Source organism: Malus domestica, chromosome 14 (assembly GCF_042453785.1).
Source record: "Malus domestica chromosome 14, GDT2T_hap1".
Lineage (NCBI taxonomy): Eukaryota > Viridiplantae > Streptophyta > Magnoliopsida > Rosales > Rosaceae > Malus > Malus domestica.
In genome coordinates, this window is record NC_091674.1 from 2,382,886 (window position 1) to 2,403,663 (window position 20,778).

The window sequence follows — 20,778 nt, forward strand, 5'->3', positions numbered from 1 at the left end:
ATGGATCAGCCTAAATCATTTTCCATCAGAAATGATCACGGATTCACAAATGAAATGAATAACACAGAAACTACCAAGTCCTCGATCAATTAGACAACCCAGCTCCCATTTTTCTGGCACAGATCAGGCAAATTTACCGCTCAAGGCATCGAAAAATATGAAGTCGAAGTAAAAAATGAAGGGCAAAAGCATTGGATCTGCAAAACATGAAATAAAAAACTCAAACACAGCAATCTCGCGGATAATGAGTCGCATGAACTTTGAAGGTTTAGCAAAATAGATTGCAGGTACATTCAAAAGGTTTGAATATTTGAGACTTCTGCAAATGTCGAATAGCCAAGATCTTAATCACTTCACTGCCATAAAATTCGAAAAACTGCCATAGATAGTACTAAAACTACGTGACCAACTACATTAAAAGGAAGCCCTTTCCCGCTTACAACGCAATCTTGTTGTAACTCAGATGAACAACTGTTTATATTCTCCATTTGCAAGCTGACAGAGCTGATTGTAAGAAGATGTGTCTGCCAGTAGGATAAGAAAAAATTGAATTATATCAGAACCAGCAAAATAACATGGACTACTACCCAAACAATTAAGCACTAAATAGACCAATAAGATGAACACTGATATGAAAACCAAAGAAGGGTTACGTTTTGGGTTTCTTATTGATATAACCAATTCTGAAGAATCTGAACATAGTTCTCATTGCTTCCAAAAGATTAAACACCACAGTTTGATAACACATGGCTTTTGGGACGCTCAAGTAGCGCAAGCATTCTATAGAAGTTTCAAGCAAAATAACCAGTTTGAAGATTTAACATAACCCGTGATTAAATTGGGAACTCACTTTTTATGGTTGACACGCAAGTTTAATTGCTTAAACACTTAGGCAGAAACTGTATATTTCGGGTTCCTAAAAGTGCCAATAAAATGAACTGTTTTCTGGCAACTTTAAGCTGAAACCCCTTCCTACAGATTCAACTTCACCCAATCCCAAATCCAAGCACAATAAACTTCTGACAGTAACAATTACAAAAGAGGTGCCATTACAAAATAGTGTGAACCATACGTAGAAATTGAAGAACATAGGGAAAAAAAAGGCATACCAATTGTCTCTCCAAAGTTGTTCCATATCTCAGCATGGATGGACTTATCACTGTCAGCAATGCCTATGACCTCAACAAATTTTGTAAGAGGAACCGGCGGGTTGCCCTTCACAACTAGCTCCTTTCCATCAGTAGATTTTCCAATAACAGTTCCACCCTCAGTTCGCACCACCTGAATCAGTGCCCGAGCCCGCCTTCCAACATACAGTCGCAACAACTCTGCATTGACAAAAACTGCAGGATTTGATGTATCCATATCCTGCAAATCAAATCAAAGGTTTATTTGCTCAGAAGACATGATGCAAAATAATCTCCAATTTTACAAAAAGCAAAAACCCTATCCTTGCAATTAGATGGTGCAGAGAAAACCCCTAAGCTCCTATAAAGTAGTTAAGGGGCTCGTTTGAGAGTAGGGGTGGGTTCGGTTCCGTTCGGTTCGGTTTTTGGCCGAAACCGGAAACCAAACCGAAGTTACTGTTTGGTTCGATTTTTCCTTGGGTTTTTTGGGTTCGGCTTCAGTCCAGCTCGGTTTTTTCCATGAATTTTTTATTTTTTATTTTTATTCAGAACATGAATCTTTTATCCAACACAACAAAAATAAACTAAAAACTTGGATTGAATCAGATGGAAAGAAACAAACACAGATTTTCCAGTGGTAGACTTTCTTTGCATCTCCACACATAATCTGCAACCCATACTTTCTTTGGTCTCTGTCCAATTTATGTTCCTTCCGATTATCATTCTTCCAACATAGATTCACGCATAATCACATAAACGAATCAAAGCCACTAAAATTTATACAAATACATTCAGCCGCGATGGCTAACATGCTTGAAATCTATAAATTACATGATGCTATGAATCCAACACACAATTGACGCAAAATCAAACAAGTAAAATGAAATACTAATACATTTATGCTTTAAATACCATCAAGCTGATTCAACTTAATTGCTCTCTGCAGCACTCCAACCGATTTTGATCTTTGAGAAAAATACCCATGTTTCGGATCATATAATGTTGAATGAATGAAAACTCTATGGCATCTCCACGAATAGCACAAAATCTAAATATTGAAACTCATACACTAGCAGCAAATCAATAACCCAAAATCCCTAAATCTAGAAAACCCTAAGTTACTCTTCCTAAATCCCTAAAATTGAATACCTTTTGATTGAAGATTTGGCTTCGACAAGAACCGTTAGGTGGTGTCGGAGTTTAGAGAAGAAGCTGGTGGTGGTGGTCGGAGTCGACTTCACATGAGCTGAAGGAGGAAGCTCAGCTATCGAGATTCGAGAGGGAGTCTGAGAATCGACGATCAAGATTTGAGAGGGAGGACTGAGTTGTGGTCGCGACGGCTGTGATGGGGTGACGATGGTGGTGAATCGATGATAGTCTCGTCTGGATTTGTTGGCTATGTCGTCGAGGAAAGATGGGAAATTGGGGGAAAATATGAGTTGAGTGGGACAGGAGGTTAGGTCAATACGGGAAGCAAATCCCCAGATGGTAAACAGTTAAAAGGCTTTTTTTTTAATATTTTGGGCTAAAATTTTTTGCAACACATTGGGCTTTAGCACATTTAGGTTTAGGAAATAATACCCAAAACAGATAATTAAATAAATAAAATATAAAGAAATTATTAATTTAATTAATTCGGTTCGGTTCGGTTTCTAGACCACTGAAATCGAAATCGAACCAAAAAAATTCAGTTCGGTTCGATTTTTTTGTTCTCGGTTCGGTGTTTGGTTCGGTCTTTTTTTCGGTTTTCAGTTTTTTGAACCCACCCATATTTGAGAGCACTTATCCTCTACGCTTCTATTAGAAGTGCTTTTATTATAAACATATAAAAAAGAATTATTAAAAAACTAAGCACTTGGAAAGTGCTTCCTTAAGAGCATGTGATTCTTCAATAACCACAAAAGAGTCGGAATTTTCCACCCAAAACGAAGTTAGAAGTGCTTTTGACATCATTAAACACTTTTAGCCCTTCCGTACCAAAATCCCAAACAAGCCCAAAATCTTGTTGCAAAAAATGCATGTTGCACATACATTTCTTATAACATTTAAAAAAAAAATTCATTTTACTTTGCTTTTCCGGCATTCTTCTTACTTCGTCACTCTCGTGTGGATGTTAAACTAAAATCATTTGAATATTTTCTTTTTTGGGTAAAATTTTCTTTCGATTTTGAAAAACAAAAAATCGTAAGTAAACCCTAACATAAACATAATCAACATGAAATTATTTTAAACGAATTACTTAGATCAAGAACATCAACACAGTGCTCAATCAAATTTCAAAAAAAAAAAAAAAAAAAGAGCAAACTTAACGCAGCAAATCAGCACTTGAAACAACAATCAAAATCGAAATTGACAACAAAACAAAATTTACACTGAAAACTAATAGAAAAGCAAACAAAATAAAAGCACATTTAAGCACTACATTTGGTTACTGAGAAACCAAATTGAATGAGAAATTAACTTTCCCTTCTTGGCAGTTTCTCCATAAAAGCAAAACAGTGCACTTTGCATTTGAGAGAGAGCTAGGGATTTGAGATCTTACTCGACGGCGGGAACGGATTGTCGGAGAATCGCGTCGAAAAAGAGAAGTAGGTTTGGAAGGTTAAGCGAAAGAAAGGACAAGATTCCAAGCGCTGCAAAAGTGAAATGGCAAAAGGATTTTGGAGTGTGTAAGGGTTTTATTGGAGTGAGCCCGAGAAATTTTTCAATAGGTCAGAAACATGACTCAGTACATTTTTTACTGTTTCATGATCATGCGTCCACCCTTTAGGCCAACTCCAACCCATGGCCTAAAACCTATAATTTCCCTTCTATTACCCCCAATCCATTCCAGCCCAAGTTTTAATTTGGGTCTAAAACCTAAAACCTAAAAAAAAAACCCAGAAAATGGTGTGGACCCCACCAGCACGAGTGAAACTCAGCGCTTGAGCGACAGAAGCCCCCAAGAGACACGTGCACGCGGGTGACATGCCAAGACAGAGACCATTATCCTCCTCTTCTTCCACCTCAACTTCCTCATCCTCCTCTACTTCTTTATACTCAACATCCTCTTCTATTATTTCCTCAGGATCATTGTCTGCATCCAGGTCCACCCGCGCATCAGATTCTACATGCCTTTCAGATGCATCCCCATAAATATTTGCCCTTGTTTTCGACAACTTATATATCTAGAATGACAAGCTTGCAAGGCAACTGTGAAGAAAGCACAGTAGCCAGAAGCATTCACAGAAGAAATAATACAGATATGGAAAGGTGGAAACAACATGAGAGGCCAAACAAAGTTGTAGAGAAAGAATTTCGAAAGAATATGTGCCATGAGGTATGGGTTCAAGGACTTCCAAATCCAATGATTTTCAATTAAGGGGTCATTATATAGTAACAATAGTAATAAAGATAGGCAACAGAAGAATTTTGCATGATTTATCAAGGGGATGATGATGCTCAATAGGCGAAATAAAAAATGAAGCAGTGAATTTCTAGAATATTTAGATATCGACATTCGATAGTAAATGGATGGTGTAATTGTTTAAATATCTATCTGGAGAGTTTCATGCCCAAACAACAACAACAACAACAACAACAACAAAGCCTTTTCCCACTAAGTGGGGTCGGTTATATGAATCCTAGAACGCCATTGCGCTCGGTTTTGTGTCATGTCCTCCGTTAGATCCAAGTACTCTAAGCCTTTTCTTAGAGTCTCTTCCAAAGTTTTCCTAGGTCTTCCTCTACCCCTTCGGCCCTGAACCTCTGTCCCGTAGTCACATCTTCGAACCGGAGCGTCAGTCGGCCTTCTTTGCACATGTCCAAATCACCGGAACCGATTTTCTCTCATCTTTCCTTCAATTTCGGCTACTCCTACTTTACCTCGGATATCCTCATTCTCAATCTTATCCTTTCTCGTGTGCCCACACATCCCACGAAGCATCCTCATCTCTGCTACACCCATTTTGTGTACGTGTTGATGTTTCACCGCCCGACATTCTGTGCCATACAACATCGCTGGCCTTATTGCCGTCTTATAAAATTTTCCCTTGAGCTTCAGTGGCCTACGACGGTCACACAACATGCTGGATGCACTCTTACACTTCATCCATCCAGCTCGTATTCTATGGTTGAGATCTTCATCTAATTCTCCGTTCTCTTGTAAGATAGATCCTAGGTAGCGAAAACGGTCGCTTTTTGTGATCTTCGCTAAATTGCTCCGGTCATTAGTGTGGATAAGTATATAAATGGATAGAGATAGGAAAGCAAACACAAGATGTACGTGGTTCACCCAGATTGGCTACGTCCACGGAATAGAAGAGTTCTCATTAATTGTGAAGGGTTTACACAAGTACATAGGTTCAAGCTCTCCTTTAGTGAGTACAAGTGAATGATTTAGTACAAATGACATTAGAGTACAAATGACATTAGGAAATATTGTGGGAGAATGATCTCGTAATCACGAAACTTCTAAGTATCGGAGTGTGGTATCGACTTGCCTTATCTGTCTCATAGGTAGATGTGGCAGCTTCTCTGGAAGTACTCTTCCTCCATCCAGGGGTGGTATCTTTAACTGGTGAAGATGCACAAGGTAATGTATCAATTTCACTTGAAGCTTACTTGTAGTTTCAGGCTTGGTCAAGCGCGATACAAACCATGTAGTAGGAGTCCCCCAAGTCGCCGAGCTAGGGGATTTGCTGAAAGAGGTGACAGACAAGGTAAGCAATCAGAGCTCCGGCTGATTGTTCACCTTCTCCCCATCTTGCAGCAGCATGAAGGATAAAGAGAAGAAAAATGAGAAGAGATGATATGGGATACTTTTGCTTTTGAAGAAGTAACTTTCCACAGGCTTATTCTTGAACTGAGCTGGAGGGTTTTCTGGTTTCCTCCAGAGTATAAGGCCGACTGAAGAATTTGAGGGTCAAAACAAGTCCATCAAATCTAGAGTAAGTTCGACCCTGCTGATATGGGATACTTTTGCTTTTGACAGAGTAATGGATGGATCGGCACGTGTGCTGTTACGCTTGTCTCCACATGCTTCCTTGTATCCTTCGCACTTGCCCTATCTGTTCCTCAAGCAGATGCGGTATCTTCCCTGGCAACATAAGATGTTGAAGATGAGTACTCGAGAGCAATGCCAGGTAAGTAATCAGGTAAGGGTTCCAGGCTGTCAGTTCCTGGCTGGGAGCTTGATTTCGAGTGCTGACTGATTGCTCTCTTTCTCCTTGTCTTGCAGGTAAAAACAAGGCCAAAGGAAAAGACAGGGAAAAAGCATGATATGGGATACTCTTGCTTTTAACCCTGATGATATGAGATATTCTTGCTCTAGTATAGCTTGTTTGCAGAGGTATTATCAGGGGGAAAGAAAGCTGAATATTTCGAAAGGCTTCGTTGGGAGTGCCCTCTCAGATATGAGGAAGGGTTGAGCATTTTTGCAGGTCTGCCTGTCCGTTGGGGATGGAGGTCGACATATATAGGAGTCTCCCTAACAACAAGTAGTAATGCTATTCCTTTACCCTGCTTGGTCATAGCACGGTAGTGGGAGCTGCCAGCTTCACATGTTTTAACTCTGTCAGAGCACTTTGAAAAAGTGGTATGTGGTATCTGGCTCTCGAGATTCGGAGAACGATGCTTCTTCGATTTTTGAGAAAGCAATCATGGTGGGGGTCTGGCTCTCGAGATTCGGGGAGCAGTCTCTTCGATTTTTGAGAAAGTAATCATGTTGGGAGTCTGGCTCTCGAGATTCGGAAGGCGGTGCCTCTTCGATTTTGGAGTAAGCAATCTTGTTGGGAGTGTTTTCTCGGATGTGAGTAAAGGATGGGCATGTTTGCTAGTCTACCTTGCCACGAAGCACGGAGGTTGACACACAGGGACTTTCCAATTATCCAGCAGTAGTACTGTTCCTTTACCCTTGTGGGTAATAATATGGTAGCTAGACCTTCAAAATTTATGTGTCTAAACTTTGTGAGTGCTGTTTCTTTGCTATTCTTTTACCTTTCTTGGTCAGAACGATGTAGTGGGAGCTGCAAGCTTCACGTGCTCAACTTTGGCAGAGACTTTGACAAAGTTATCTGTGGTACCCATGAGCTATTGTTGCGTGTGGGAAGTGGGTGATTGAACAGTAAGATTCATGTGCTTTCTACTTCACCAGAAGTCTTCGACAGAATGCCCATAATTTCCGCAAAGCTGAGTGTGCGTGTGACAGGTGCTGACAAGGCTAGAAAAGAAGGTGCCTCTTTGATTTCTGAGATCGGCCCTCGTGGTCTCTGAGCAGCCCAGCTTTTGAGAAAGCGAGCGCCTCTTCGATTTTTGAGAAAGCAATTATGTTGGGGGTCTGGCTCTCGAGATTCGGGGAGCAGTGTCTCTTCGATTTTTGAGAAAGTAATCATGTTGGGAGTCTGGCTCTCGAGATTCGGAGGGCGGTGCCTCTTCGATTTTAGAGCAAGCAATCTTGTTGGGAGTGTTTTCTCGAATGTGAGTAAAGGTTGGGCATGTTTGCTAGTCTACCTTGCCACGAAGCACAGAGGTTGACACACAGGGACTTTCCAATTATCCAGCAATGGTACTGTTCCTTTACCCTCTCTTCGATTTTTGAGAAAGTAGTCATGTTGGGAGTCTGGCTCTCGAGATTCGGAGGACGGTGCCTCTTCGATTTTGGAGCAAGCAATCTTATTGGGAGTGTTTTCTCGAATGTGAGTAAAGGTTGGGCATGTTTGCTAGTCTACCTTGCCACGAGGCACAGAGGTTGACACACAGGGACTTTCCAATTATCCAACAGTGGTACTGTTCCTTTACCCTTGTGGGTAATAATATGGTAGCTAGACCTTCAAAATTTATGGGTCTAAACTTTGTTAGTGCTGTTTCTTTGCTATTCTTTTACCCTTCTTGGTCAGAGCGATGTAGTGGGAGCTGCAAGCTTCACGTGCTCAACTTTGGCAGAGAACTTTGGCAAAGTTATCTGTGGTACCCATGAGCTATTGCTGCGTGTGGGAAGTGGGTGATTGGACAGTAAGATTCATGTGTTTTCTACTTCCCCAGAAGTCTTCGACAGAATACCCATAATTTCCGCAAAGCTGAGTGTGCGTGTGACAGGTGCTGACAAGGCTGGAAAAGTAGGTGCCTCTTCGATTTCTGAGATCGGCCCTCGTGGTCTCTGAGGAGCCCAGCTTTTGAGGAAGCGAGCGCCTCTTCGATTTCTGAGATCGACTTTCGTGGTCTTTGAGCAGCCCAACTTTTGAGAAAGCAAACACCTCTTCGATTTATGAGATCAACCCTCGTGGTCTCTAAGCAGCCCAGCTTTTGAGAAAGCAAACGCCTCTTCGATTTCTGAGCAGGCGCCTCTTCGATGTCTGAAGCTCCGTCGAGTGCAGCTTTTTATAGGGGCTGGCATTAAGTTCCAAAGCACACTTGAATCTCCACCAGTAGAAGCTCCATTCTTGCACTTCTAAGATCTTGATTTGTCCGACCTCTTCTCTCTTCAATACCTTTGAAAAATGTCTGGCCCCTCCGACCGTCGTTTTAACTTGAACCTTGTTGAAGAGGCAGCCCCGCCTTCTCCAGACAACATATGGCGCCCATCCTTCGTCTCCCCTACTGGTCCTCTTACCGTTGGGGATTCCGTGATGAAGAATGATATGACCGCTGCGGTGGTGGCCAGGAACCTTCTCACTCCCAAAGATAACAGACTACTTTCCAAACGGTCTGATGAGTTAGCTGTTAAGGATTCACTGGCTCTCAGTGTTCAGTGTGCAGGTTCTGTGTCTAATATGGCCCAACGCCTATTTGCTCGAACCCGCCAAGTTGAATCATTGGCGGCCGAAGTGATGAGTCTCAAACAGGAGATTAGAGGGCTCAAGCATGAGAATAAACAGTTGCACTGGCTCGCACATGACTATGCTACAAACATGAAGAGGAAGCTTGACCAGATGAAGGAAACTGATGGTCAGGTTTTATTTGATCATCAGAGATTTGTGGGTTTGTTCCAAAGGCATTTATTGCCTTCGTCTTCTGGGGCTGTACCGCGTAATGAAGCTCCAAATGATCAACCTCTGATGCCTCCTCCTTCTAGGGTTCTGTCCAGTACTGAGGCTCCGAATGATCCCCCTCCGATGCCTTCTCTTTCTGGGGCTCTACCGACTGCTGAGACTTCTCCTAAGCAACCTTTGTGAAGGCTCCATCTTGTTTGTTTATTTTGACTCATGTATATGTACATATTTGTAGCTTATCGGGGATATCAATAAATAAGTTTTCCTTCATTTCAACGTATTGTGTTAAATACACCAAAGCCTTCTTCGCTAAGTTCTTTGAATTTTCTTTTGTTGAAGCTTGTATGTTGAAGCTTTCTGAGTGGAGCATGTAGGTTGGGGTAGTGTTCCCTTAATTTTTCGAGTGAGGAAGACTTCAGGGAACACTACCCCAACCTAATACGTTGAAATCAAACAAAATATAGCAGAAATCAAACAAAATATAGCAGAAATCATATATACGATAACATATTGAACATCACAGCTGAAACAGTATGAGGTTGACATTTTACAAAACATTGAAAATTTTCGATTCTATCATTTCCTTCGATTAAAATCCACACTTATATATTAACAAAGCAAGATTATACTGAACTAAAGCTTGAGAAAATGATGAAACCAAATCTCAACCTTTTTTTTTAATTCCATACAAGCGATATTTGGCGATTGAGGCATTGAACTCGGGATCTCAGGCTCAAGGGCGAATGCTATTAACCGACTAAGCTACAGAGCCCCTTGCTCAATCCCATCCAATTAAAAACCAACTAAATGCCTCAAGTTCTAGAACTTTTAAACAGTACCAACCACCCCAAAAGTGTCCCCAATTTCCCCAAACCTAGCCAACCAACCAAACATTTGATTCTTTTCGATTCCAACCCTTTCTCGGAATTTTTTTTTACTTTCGGATTCCCCCTTTATATTTCTACACAAAATAACACTACCCAAGTGAACAAAAGCCATTAATTTGCATTTTTAGGGATCCAAATTAGAAAACTAGAACAACAAATTGAATATTTCAGCGAAAATAATCCCCTAAAATATATAAAAATTGGAGAAAAAATCTAATGAAAAACAATGTAAATTTGATAGAGAGGAAGTAACTGAGCCGGTGCTTCGAACAATTAATTCAACTGTGGAACCAATTTGTTCAATCTCGGAAATCCTAATTCGGAGCTCTGAGCTTTCTTACTTAGCTCGAACCCAACGAACGGAAACGAATAGGGAATAGTTTTTGAGGTTTGAGTGTCGTCTAGCGAACTTCCATCATAGATATTCAAAAGTTATTGGATCTCTGATATTGGGCCGTAGTTTATCGATTTCGAAAAACAAACAGTAAACCCTAATATAAACAGATTTAACATGAAATAATTTTAAAAGAATTACTGAGATTAAGAACATCAACACCCTGCTCAATTGAGTTTCATAAAAAAAGAGCAAAAGCAAACTCAATGCAGCAAATCAGCACTTGAAACAACAATCGCAAGGGAAATTCACAACAAAACAAAATTTACACCAAAAATTAATAGAAAATCAAACAAAAATAAAAGCACATTTAATCGTTGCGTTTGGTTACTAAGAAACAAAATTGAAGGAGAAATTAACTTTCCCTTACTGCAGTTTCTCTGTGAGAGCCAAACAGTGCGCTTTGCATTCGAGAGACAGCTAGGGGTTTGACATCTTACTTGACGGCGGGAACGGATCGGCTGGAGAATTGCGTCGAATGAGAGAAGTAGGTTTGGAAGGTTGAGCGACAGAAAGGGCAGGATTCCAAGAGTGGCAAAAGTGAAATGATGAAAGGGTATTTTATTGGAGTGAACCCGAGAAACTTTTCAATACGTCAGAAACACGGTTCAAGATATTTTTTTAGAGGATTTTAACGAAAAACTTACGATACTGTTCACTTTAACGAAAAATCACATTTTTATTCTAAAAAATCAATCATGATACTATTCACTTTACCTTTTATTTTGTCCTTATCATTAAAACTCAAAATTTTTAAATTATTTTCATTAGTTTTCCTTATTTTTTACGGTCTCTTGACCATGCGTCCACCCTTAAGAGAAATTAGGTGGAAACTGGGACCGACACATACTGTAGTCTCACCCCACTTTGAGTCCTTGACTATAGAAAAAAAAAAGCAAAAGAATAACTAGCAAAAGAATTTTACTAATTAAAAAGGTAATAACACAACTTTCCCTTTTTAAAATTTTAAAAGATAATTATCTTCTCTCATTGTCATTTGCCTTTTCACCTTTGATTCGTTTGGTTAATTGGACGTATCAAACTCTTATATATCATAATCCCGACTCATTTTGTCACCTTATTCATTACTTAAGATTCTTTTTCTTCCCAGCTTTGCAATGTGCTTCTGACTAAACTTTTGACGTTTCATGTGTTTTGCAAGTTTGAAATGAGGCGTTCGGTGTTGAATAATCCTTGAGGTAAGCACATATATCCCTATCAAATTAGTCCTAATTACTTGATTTCATGAATCTTGTTTACCAATTTATTTTTAGTAATATCAAACGATTTGAAATTTCATTTTGAATCAATTCACTCAAACCCACAAATCAAATGCAATTCAATTTTATCTATTTTTTTATCGGTTTCTATAGGCTTAAATCCCTACATTTGAAAACTAACATGATTAGATCAGATAATCAATTTCTTGAGAAGATCCAATCAACTGTGGAACCAATTTGTTCAATCTTGGAAACCCTAATTCGTTTGAGAGCACTTCTCCTCGACGCTTCTGTTAGAAGTGCTTTTATTATAAACATATAAAAAAGAATTATTGAAAAACTAAGCACTTGGAAGTGTTTCCTCAAGAGCAGGTGATTCTTCAAAAACCACTAAAGAGTCAGAAGGCGGTTTCCACCCAAAACGAAGTTAGAAGTGCTTTTCGCATCATAAAAAACTTTTAGCCATTCCGTAACAAAATCCCAAACAAGCCCAAAATCTTGTTGCAAAAATGCATGTTGTACATACATTTCTTATAACATTTCAAAAGAAAATTTATATTAATTTGCTTTTCCGGCATTCTTCTGACCTCATCACTTTCATGTGGATGTTAAATTGAAATCATTTGAATATTTTCTTTTTTGGGTAAAATTCGCTTTCGATTTCGAAAAAAAAAAAACATAAGTAAACCCTAATATAAACAGAATCAACATGAAATTATTTTAAAAGAATTACTTAGATCAAGAACATCAACATCATGCTCAAAAGAATTTTATAAAAAAAATAAATAAATAAAAAAAGACGAAGAAAAAAAAAAGAGCTAACTCAGCGCAACAAATTAGCACTTGAAACAATAATCGCAATCAAAATTAACAACAAAACAAAATTTACAATGAAAATTAATAGAAAATCGAACAAAAATAAAAGCACATTTAATCGCTACATTTGGTTGCTGAGAAACCAAATTGAAAGAGAAATTAAATTTCCCTTACATCAGTTTCTCCATGAGAGCCAAACGATGCGCTTTGCATTTAAGAGACAGCTAGGGATTCGAGATCTTACTTGACAGCAGGAACAGATCGGCTGGAGAATTGTATCGAAAGAGAGAAGTAGGTTTGGAAGGTTGAGCGACAGAAAGGTACATAAAATATCTGGGATTTTGAGGCCCTTCTCCTTTATGTGTCTCATATACATGTTGCCTTACGAAATATAATTTGCAGGCTCTACTATTCAGGAGGGAGCATGATTCAGTGCCAAAACTATTTTATCACCTTTCTCACTTCCGTACATATACACGTTTGAGTAATTTCTTAGTCCGCATAATGGCCTCTCTTCTTAGATGAATGCCTAATCTGAAAAATTTGGACGTAAAGTATGTGGCAACTTTCCGACCCTTGCTTCTTAGGATAGTGGAAGTTACCATGGCAAGTGAAACTAAGTTTACTCACATTTACTTTTACCTCTTTCTCTCTCTCTCTAAGAAATTCTCATTTGGTTTGCATGCATGTTAACTTTCTTCAGGCAAGCGGGTTTAGTAGGAGATTCTGGAAATCCTAAAACCTGGCTTGTATTAATCAGCTTGAATAGGTAACAATTGAGCTTTCTTATGGGGTCAATGAATTGGAGTTTGCAAGGTACACCTTTGAGGAAGCCAAGAATTTGAAGAAAATGGTCGTACTTTATTGTACCATATATTAGGCCTCGATATTTGGGCTTCATTACTGAGCCCATGATTTATGTAAGAGGAGGAAACCCTTATTCTACAAAAGGGATCGTCCTCACCTTTACTTGGGGGACAAAAACGAGAGAGGAAAACATACAGATAGGTAGAGAATAATACAGAGAGCAAATACTAAGCCTCTATAGCCTCCATGCATACTGTAACCTTCATCAACATTTATCAACACCAGTGTGGACGTAGCCTCAACTTGAGGTAAACCACGATATATCTTTGTGTTCTTGTGTGTTTGTGTGATTCACGGTCGAATTTACGTTGGTCCAAGATCAACCCGATTTTATGCATCAACATTTGGCGTCGTCTGTGGGAAATGACACAAAAAGCTATGTCGTTTCTCTTTCATTTTTTTCCATTAAACTTCACAACCTTCACCGTGAATCTGCAAAATCGCAACTAGGTTTTGATACAAACCCCAATTCCCCATATTCACAGTGCTCAAATTCCCAAATGGGTTTCAATCTCTAAGCTCTATTGTGCCTTATAGCTCTTCAAGTTTTGGTCTTCTTTTCAGAGGAAGCAGAAGCAGCAAAATACAGCCATAACAGCAGCTTAAGAGTCCACATGAAGCAAGTGAGCGACTGCAATTTGTTCCAAGGCAATTGGGTTTTTGATGCTTCTTACTCGCTCTATGATTCCGCTAGCTGTCCCTTCATAGATCCTGAGTTTGATTGCATCAAGTATGGCAGACCTGACAAGCAGTTCCTCAAGTATACCTGGAAGTCTGACTCTTGTAACTTGCTCAGGTTTGAAAAGGGGATTTTCTGAGGAGATGGAAGGGAAAAAAAGATAATGCTCGTGGGCGACTCACTGAGTTTAAACATGTGGGAATCATTGTCTTGTATGATACATGCGTTGGTGCCAAATGCCAAGACCACCTTCAAAAAAGCCTATTCTGTGAGCTTTGAGTGCTCAAATCCCACTGAACAACCCGCATTCGAACATGAAATGAAAAGATAAGAAATTTATCTTTTTTAATACGTTATTAATATATATTATGATATTTGTTACAAGTGTCTGCCATTTTCTTTAAAATAACATAACTTTAATCATTTTTTAATACTTTATTTATTATTTAAATGTTAAGATGAAACTTTAATTATACGTGAGTATAATATGTACCCATTATCCCACTGTTTGAAAAAACCAACAAAGAAGATAAGGACTCCCTCTTCTCCAACTTATCATTGTTTATTTAATAATTTATTATTTATCTTTAATCATTTCTAACCATTACATGCGCAATATACAGAACAAGAAGACAAAATCTCTTGTTATTTCATTATCATCATTTATGTATGACAGCTTATTAGTTAAATTATTATTGCTTTATATGTGACTATCATATAACCATACATCCACTACACCATTCACATTATGTAATTATTTTATCACCTCACATGACTATTTCCTATGGCAAGTCTGACCACATCACAACTACTTATATTATTTGAATGGTTGTGGTGAAATACAACTGTTCGTGGCACATTATATTTATATATCTCCCTATAGTCATCATGTGTAAGATTATTGTCGTCAGATTGTCTTCCATTATTTTTCACTAGCGACACATATTTGCCCAATTACTTGAGCAATATTCATTGCCTAGTGATATGTGGTGCCTTTAACTATGTCACTTATACAACATGTGATTTACCACACAATTGAATAAAGGGAACTTTAACGAAAAGCACCAGGTACTGTTCACTTTAACGAAAAACCACATTTTTACACTAAAAAATCAATCCTGGTACTATTCACTTTACCCTTTATTTTGTCCTTATCATTCAAACTCAAAGTTTTCAAGCCCTTTTCATTAGTTTTCCTTTGAATAAATTATTTACTTGTAGTAGGCACATAGTACAATATTTTACCTTGACAAACTTTGTCAATTTGATTTATTCATTATGCGTTCATACTTATACGAACATTTATTGTCAAGAATTATTGAGCAACTAGCTCTATTGATCAACATTGTTGCAGATTAAAGAAGCCTACCAACACTATTGATCAGCCTATAGATCACTGAGCCACATGCTTATGGTGACAAAGATTTAGTCCGAACGGTGATCTATTGTCTGACCGGACACCCACTTGCTCGGACACTCGCTCATTTGGACACCTATGTGCTTGGACACCATTGAGCTCGAATCCCAACTCACAGACCCAACTTGTGGACCCAACTCATGGACCATACGAATGGCGTAGACTCAAAGACCCAACAAGCGGACCCGAGTCATGTCAAGAGTTAACTCATAATGAGCGCACGCTGACTTCGAGTGCATACTCACAATGATAAACACCACAAGCCGAGCCGCCTCGCAACGAGCACTGCCTCCAGCCGAGTAACCGCCTCGCCGAGAGCATTGTCTCTAGCCGATCAACCTCGCAACGTGTGCTACCTCTAGCTGAGTATTGCTTGACGTTAAGCACCGTCTCATGTCGAGTACTAGTTCTGGACGACATATAGTCACTTCGGCCCGCACATAGATTGGATTTGAAATCTCCAGCCAACACATAGACCCATAAACAAACCTAACAAGCGGATCTGAGTCATGTCGAGAATTAACTTATAATGAGCTCATGCTGACGTCGAATGCATACTCGCGATAAAGAACGCTACAAGCCGAGCCGCCTCGCAACGAACACCACCTCCAGCCGCGCAACCACCTCGCCGAGAGCATTGCCTTTAGCCGAGCAGCCTCGCAACGTGTGCTACCTCTAGCTGAGTATTGTTTGATGTTAAGCATCGTCTCATGTCGAGTACTAGTTCTGGAAGACATCTAATCACTTCGGCCCGCACATAAATTGGATTTGAAGTCTCCAACCAAAAGACTTTCTTGACTGAAGACTTGGGGGATTCATGTTGTACCATATATTGGGCCTTGACATTTGGGCTTAATTTCTGAGCCCATGATTTATGTAAGAGGAGGAAACCCTTATTCTATAAAAGGGATCGTCCTCACCTTCACTTAAGGGACAAAAACGAGAGAGGAAAACATATAGAGAGGCATAGAATAATACCGAAAGCAAATACTAAGCCTCTATAGCCTCTATGCATACTGTAACCTTCATCAACATTTATCAACACCAGTGTGGACGTAGCCTCAACTTGAGGTGAACTACGATATATCTTTGTGTTCTTGTGCGTTTGTGTGATTCACGGTCGGATTTACGTTGGTCCAAGATCGACCCAATTTTGTGCATCAACATACTTTATTTACCTAATCAATCATCTCTTATGAGGACGGTAAATGAAAGGGAGATGAATTCTGCAATAGTTGTCTTTAAGGAAAGGCAGGGAATGCCTGAACTCCACTATTTGGTTCTGCATTAGCTGGGTTGGGTAAAGTGATCGGTAGAGATGCTTGGTTTAAATCTCATTTCAAAAGGATTTATTTATGAGTTAATGTTGAAACCTAAGCCTTGATGTTAATATGTTGAATGACATTTTCTGTTGGTTGAAATTACTCAACTCTTGATTTATATTGGTCTTTGGGCTTCAACCCTCCCTGTCACTTAAGAAAAAGAGTTTTCATTGGCCTTTGATAAGACTACAGTTCAAACCCAATACTTTGGAACCGAAGCAGAGCACCAAAAGAATTGCAAGACCCAATTAGATAATGACAAGCAGATAGTTTAGGAATTTTTCTTTTAACCGAGCTTTTGGTGTTCGTTTTTTATCTATACTATGTATTAATAGAACACATTTCATCAGTAAAAAACCAATGAAAATATCATTATAATAAAAGAAAGAAAATATCATAAACAAAATTTACTTTTTTTTTCTTTCTTCACCCATATGTCATCAAAACATGTGTTTTACTTTAAAAAAATTATATAAAATACTTTAAAATTCTAATTTGACTATAATTTTCAAGTCTTTTAAAATTCTAATTTTAAAGTCTGTTAATAAATTCTATCAAATTCTAATTTTATTGAAAATGTTAAGTGTATTCAACAATACCCGAACATTTTAAGGTTTTACTGTTTCTTTTACTTTTGAGCAAAACACCAAAATCAGATCGACTGGCGGGCCGCTGAGAGAGACGCCATTCTCCGCCGTCTGGACGTCACCGGATGTGTAGGTACGAATTGATTTCCGATCCTTCAACCCCCAAAATTGCATGCCATTTTTTATTCCATTTTCTCCGTTTTCGCTTTGGAAATTCTTCAGCTTTACTCATCCGAAGCTATTAAGTACTTCGATCAGGTTTTTTGTTCTTTTATTGTCTTTTTTTTTTTTTTTTTTTTTACAAATTTTTGTTGGTAATTGTTAATCTTGGGAGATTTTGAATTCGAATGGGAAAAGATGCAATCTTTTGCTGAGAATTTTCTGGGTTCGTTAACCTAGAGCAAACCCATGAGGGTTAGTTGCAGATAATTCAATTTTCATAAAATATATGTATATATAAAGTTGAACTCTTTGATTGAATGTAACAGATGGTATGTAGGTCGTTTCCTAATGTATTGCAGTTTAGTTGTCGTAGCGGGTCTCATATTTACCACTCAAAGATACAATTTGAAAATTGATAAAATTATGTTCATGTTAGAAATAAATGTAGAGTTTAAATTAGCAGACAGAGTGGCAAAAAGAAATGATGCCTATGCACCTTGGTGCGAGTTTGATTCCCACTTATCCTCTCCCCTAACAACTAACTATTTAACCCACTAACACTATCGTTCGTAAAATACCATGGTCTTAGTTTTGTACTGTTGATGTCGTATATTTACGTAGTTGTATTCTCATGTTCTTAATCCTTGCAGGTCTAAGTTATTATTAGAAAAGCGAAAGGAAAACAAGTATCATGGAACATAAGAGTAAGTTATTGGCAACTACAAGTTCAGAGGCTCAAGGAGCTTGTCCTGAGCGCACGAACGATAGATTTAGTAGTATGCCAGATGAAGTTGCACATCGAATTCTTTCATTACTCTCTATATTGGATCTCATTCGGTTTGGCACTGTATCCAAAAGATGTAGAGAACTTCATCTGTCAACACCCTCTTTGAACTTTGATGAATTTAACAACTGGAATAAATCATCTTACAGTAAGCAATTTAAGCTGTTGAATTCTTTGGATAGGTTCTTGGTTCTTCGTAGGGACAGTAAAATACAACAGTTTCGTATTCGTTGGAGTCTCGCTTATGGAAAAGGTGCAAGTCTCTATAACGAGCTTTACCGAGTGGTCACATGGATTCATATGGCAGTAAGGTGCAATGTTGAAGTGCTTGATCTTGAGTTGGGGATACCTGAGACGACTGAACTAGAGTTACCATCTTGCATCTTTCTTTGTGGATCTTTGAGGTCTTTATCGGTGCACTGCAATAAAATTCTTACAGTGCCCTCCTCGGTTCACTCCACCAATCTCCAATACTTAAAGTTGACAAATGTTACAATAGATGAGGGGTTTTGCAAATGGATCTCGTGTTCTTGCAAATCGATTAAGGAATTACACCTTGAACATGTCCGAGTAGAAAATATCACCATTGAATGCTCGTCCTTGGAATCATTTAGTTTTGTGTTTTCCTCTCACAGTGACCTCTGTCATCTTAGTATCTCATGTGAGAAACTCGAAGCTATGCGTATAAACTGGAGATTTGATTCGCCTAGCAGCAGATCCTTCAAAGTTTTTGCCCCAAATCTTAAGTATTTGAAATGGACTGGGAGTTTGTTGAATAACCAAAATCTTGGGAATTTTATGTGCTTAGAAACGGCTGAAATTTTTCTGAACCATGAGGCAGATAACAATGACTTTGGCAATGTACTTGAGCTTCTTTGCAGTATCCGCAGGGTTAAAGTCCTTCTTCTAAGCGGAGAGACAGCCAAGGTAAAACTTTAGAGAGATTCTTTTTTAGCTAAAACATGATGGTTTGCACTACGAATTTGTGTAGATTATGTCATTTTTGGATCTTTGAAAGGATGTTGCAAGGAATGTATCTTCACTATGATTCTATACCATGGAAATAGTAGGGATGTTTAGTTTATGTTTCTGAAACTTAGAAACCAAAACCAAGTGTGGCATAGTGGAATGAAAAATTATACTGGTGCGGAAAGTTTTATTTTTGAAATCAATGCATGAATTCTGGAAATGGGTCGCCCTTGGCTCAAGCCGCTCAACTTTGTTTGTCTTTTTTACTTATAGTGTTCTGGATGCTCTGCATTTTCTATTTCAAGACTCTGCCTCTCATGTTTATAATATTGCAGGTTCTGTTGAGGGAAGGTTCTATGCCTGCACTGTTTGATGATATATCTTACCTGGGTGTGCATATGGAGAGCTTGGTTGATGACATGGTCCCAACAATGGTCTCTCTTCTGAGAGGAATGCCCAATTTGAAAACTTTGTATGTAAAGTGTGACCCATCCTTTCTCATCCAGAAACCTAAAGTAAGTTATACTCTCTCTCGCTCTCTCTCTCTCTCTCTCTCTCTCTCTCTCTCTCTCTCTCTCTCTCTCTCATACACACACGAATACAACGTAGTTTACTATGTGATGTGTCCCAGCAATGGTAACTAAAATTAGTTGTTCCAAGGGTTTAGGATATTGGTCCATCGCAAAAATATTGATCTTGGTCTCTTCTAAGATTGTTTTTGTGATCTAAGTAATGTTATCTTTAGAGCTTCAATTATTGTTTCCAGAGCGATGTATAACCCTAATCATATGTAGGTAGTGCAGTTCAAGAGGAATGTCAAGTTATTTACTCAATATCTTTGTCACGCCTCATCTCGGGTTGGGGATGTAACAATCTATAATAAATTTTAATTTATTTGCTCGTTTCCTTTACAGGCATGTGGATTTAATAGGGAATTCTGGAAATCTCAAAACTTGGCTTTTATCGATCATCTTAAGGAGGCAACAATAGAGCTTTCTAGCGGGAACAATGGAATGGAGTTAGTGAGGTATATGCTCGAGGATGCTAAGAATTTGAAGGAAATGGTCATACTTCATTCGCCCGAGCATTCGACTCTTTTTCAGGTGGTAAATGAAAGTAAGCGGAAATCTGCTGCCAGAGTTGTCTTTCAGGAATACAAAGCAAATGAAAAGAGGGAATTAGGCAGGTTTAATATTTATGTAAAGAAATAATGTGTTGCGACTTCAAAACCATAGTCCGGATGTTGATGGATGCAGTTTGGTTGTAGTCTTACTGTGTTGTGCTTGTTAAGCTTAATAATTACCAAGGTTTTTTGTTACTAGTCCATGTATGTTATTGTATAATATTGCGATTATCTTTTACTAGGTACATGCCGATAACCGGAATAGCCAATTTGGTATTCTTAAAGTACAAAGTTGGTAATGCCCGTGTGCAGGGTAGGGCGGAGGAGAGGGACGAACTTCGCGTATTTGACAAATGAATTTAGAAGCATGATATGGGCTTGAATATATTCGATGGGTGAGCTAAGTTTGCGCGTAACAAGCTTGAGTGATGGCCTAGTCCGAGTCAATGGCGGAGTC

At 38.7% G+C, this 20,778-nt stretch overlaps 2 protein-coding genes across 5 annotated transcripts; one reads left to right on the forward strand and one right to left on the reverse strand.

The window, feature by feature from the left end:
- Nucleotides 1-235: 235 nt before the first annotated feature.
- On the reverse strand, nucleotides 236-10,967 carry LOC103424257 (replication protein A 14 kDa subunit B). 3 transcript variants are annotated; one of them, XM_070812014.1, is made up of 3 exons: nucleotides 10,746-10,967; nucleotides 1,110-1,368; nucleotides 236-524 (listed from the first exon to the last, which is right to left on the reverse strand). In XM_070812014.1, exons 1-3 carry the CDS (start codon nucleotides 10,782-10,784, stop codon nucleotides 460-462), a joined length of 363 nt encoding a protein of 120 aa, XP_070668115.1. In that variant the 5' UTR covers nucleotides 10,785-10,967; the 3' UTR covers nucleotides 236-459. The 3 variants fall into 3 exon arrangements, with proteins under 3 accessions (XP_070668115.1, XP_070668116.1, XP_008360565.1); XM_070812015.1 differs by having other exon boundaries at nucleotides 10,816-10,929; XM_008362343.4 differs by lacking the exon at nucleotides 10,746-10,967 and adding an exon at nucleotides 2,277-2,610.
- A 6,284-nt stretch (nucleotides 10,968-17,251) lies between these two features.
- On the forward strand, nucleotides 17,252-20,519 carry LOC103414881 (F-box/LRR-repeat protein At4g14103-like). 2 transcript variants are annotated; one of them, XM_017326691.3, is made up of 5 exons: nucleotides 17,312-17,416; nucleotides 18,096-18,149; nucleotides 18,412-19,156; nucleotides 19,534-19,713; nucleotides 20,113-20,519. In XM_017326691.3, the coding sequence occupies exons 3-5, from the start codon at nucleotides 18,530-18,532 to the stop codon at nucleotides 20,407-20,409; spliced, it is 1,104 nt and encodes a 367-aa protein (XP_017182180.3). In that variant the 5' UTR covers nucleotides 17,312-17,416; nucleotides 18,096-18,149; nucleotides 18,412-18,529; the 3' UTR covers nucleotides 20,410-20,519. The 2 variants fall into 2 exon arrangements, with proteins under 2 accessions (XP_008351465.3, XP_017182180.3); XM_008353243.4 differs by having other exon boundaries at nucleotides 17,252-17,416; nucleotides 18,096-19,156.
- The last annotated feature ends 259 nt before the right edge of the window (nucleotides 20,520-20,778 follow it).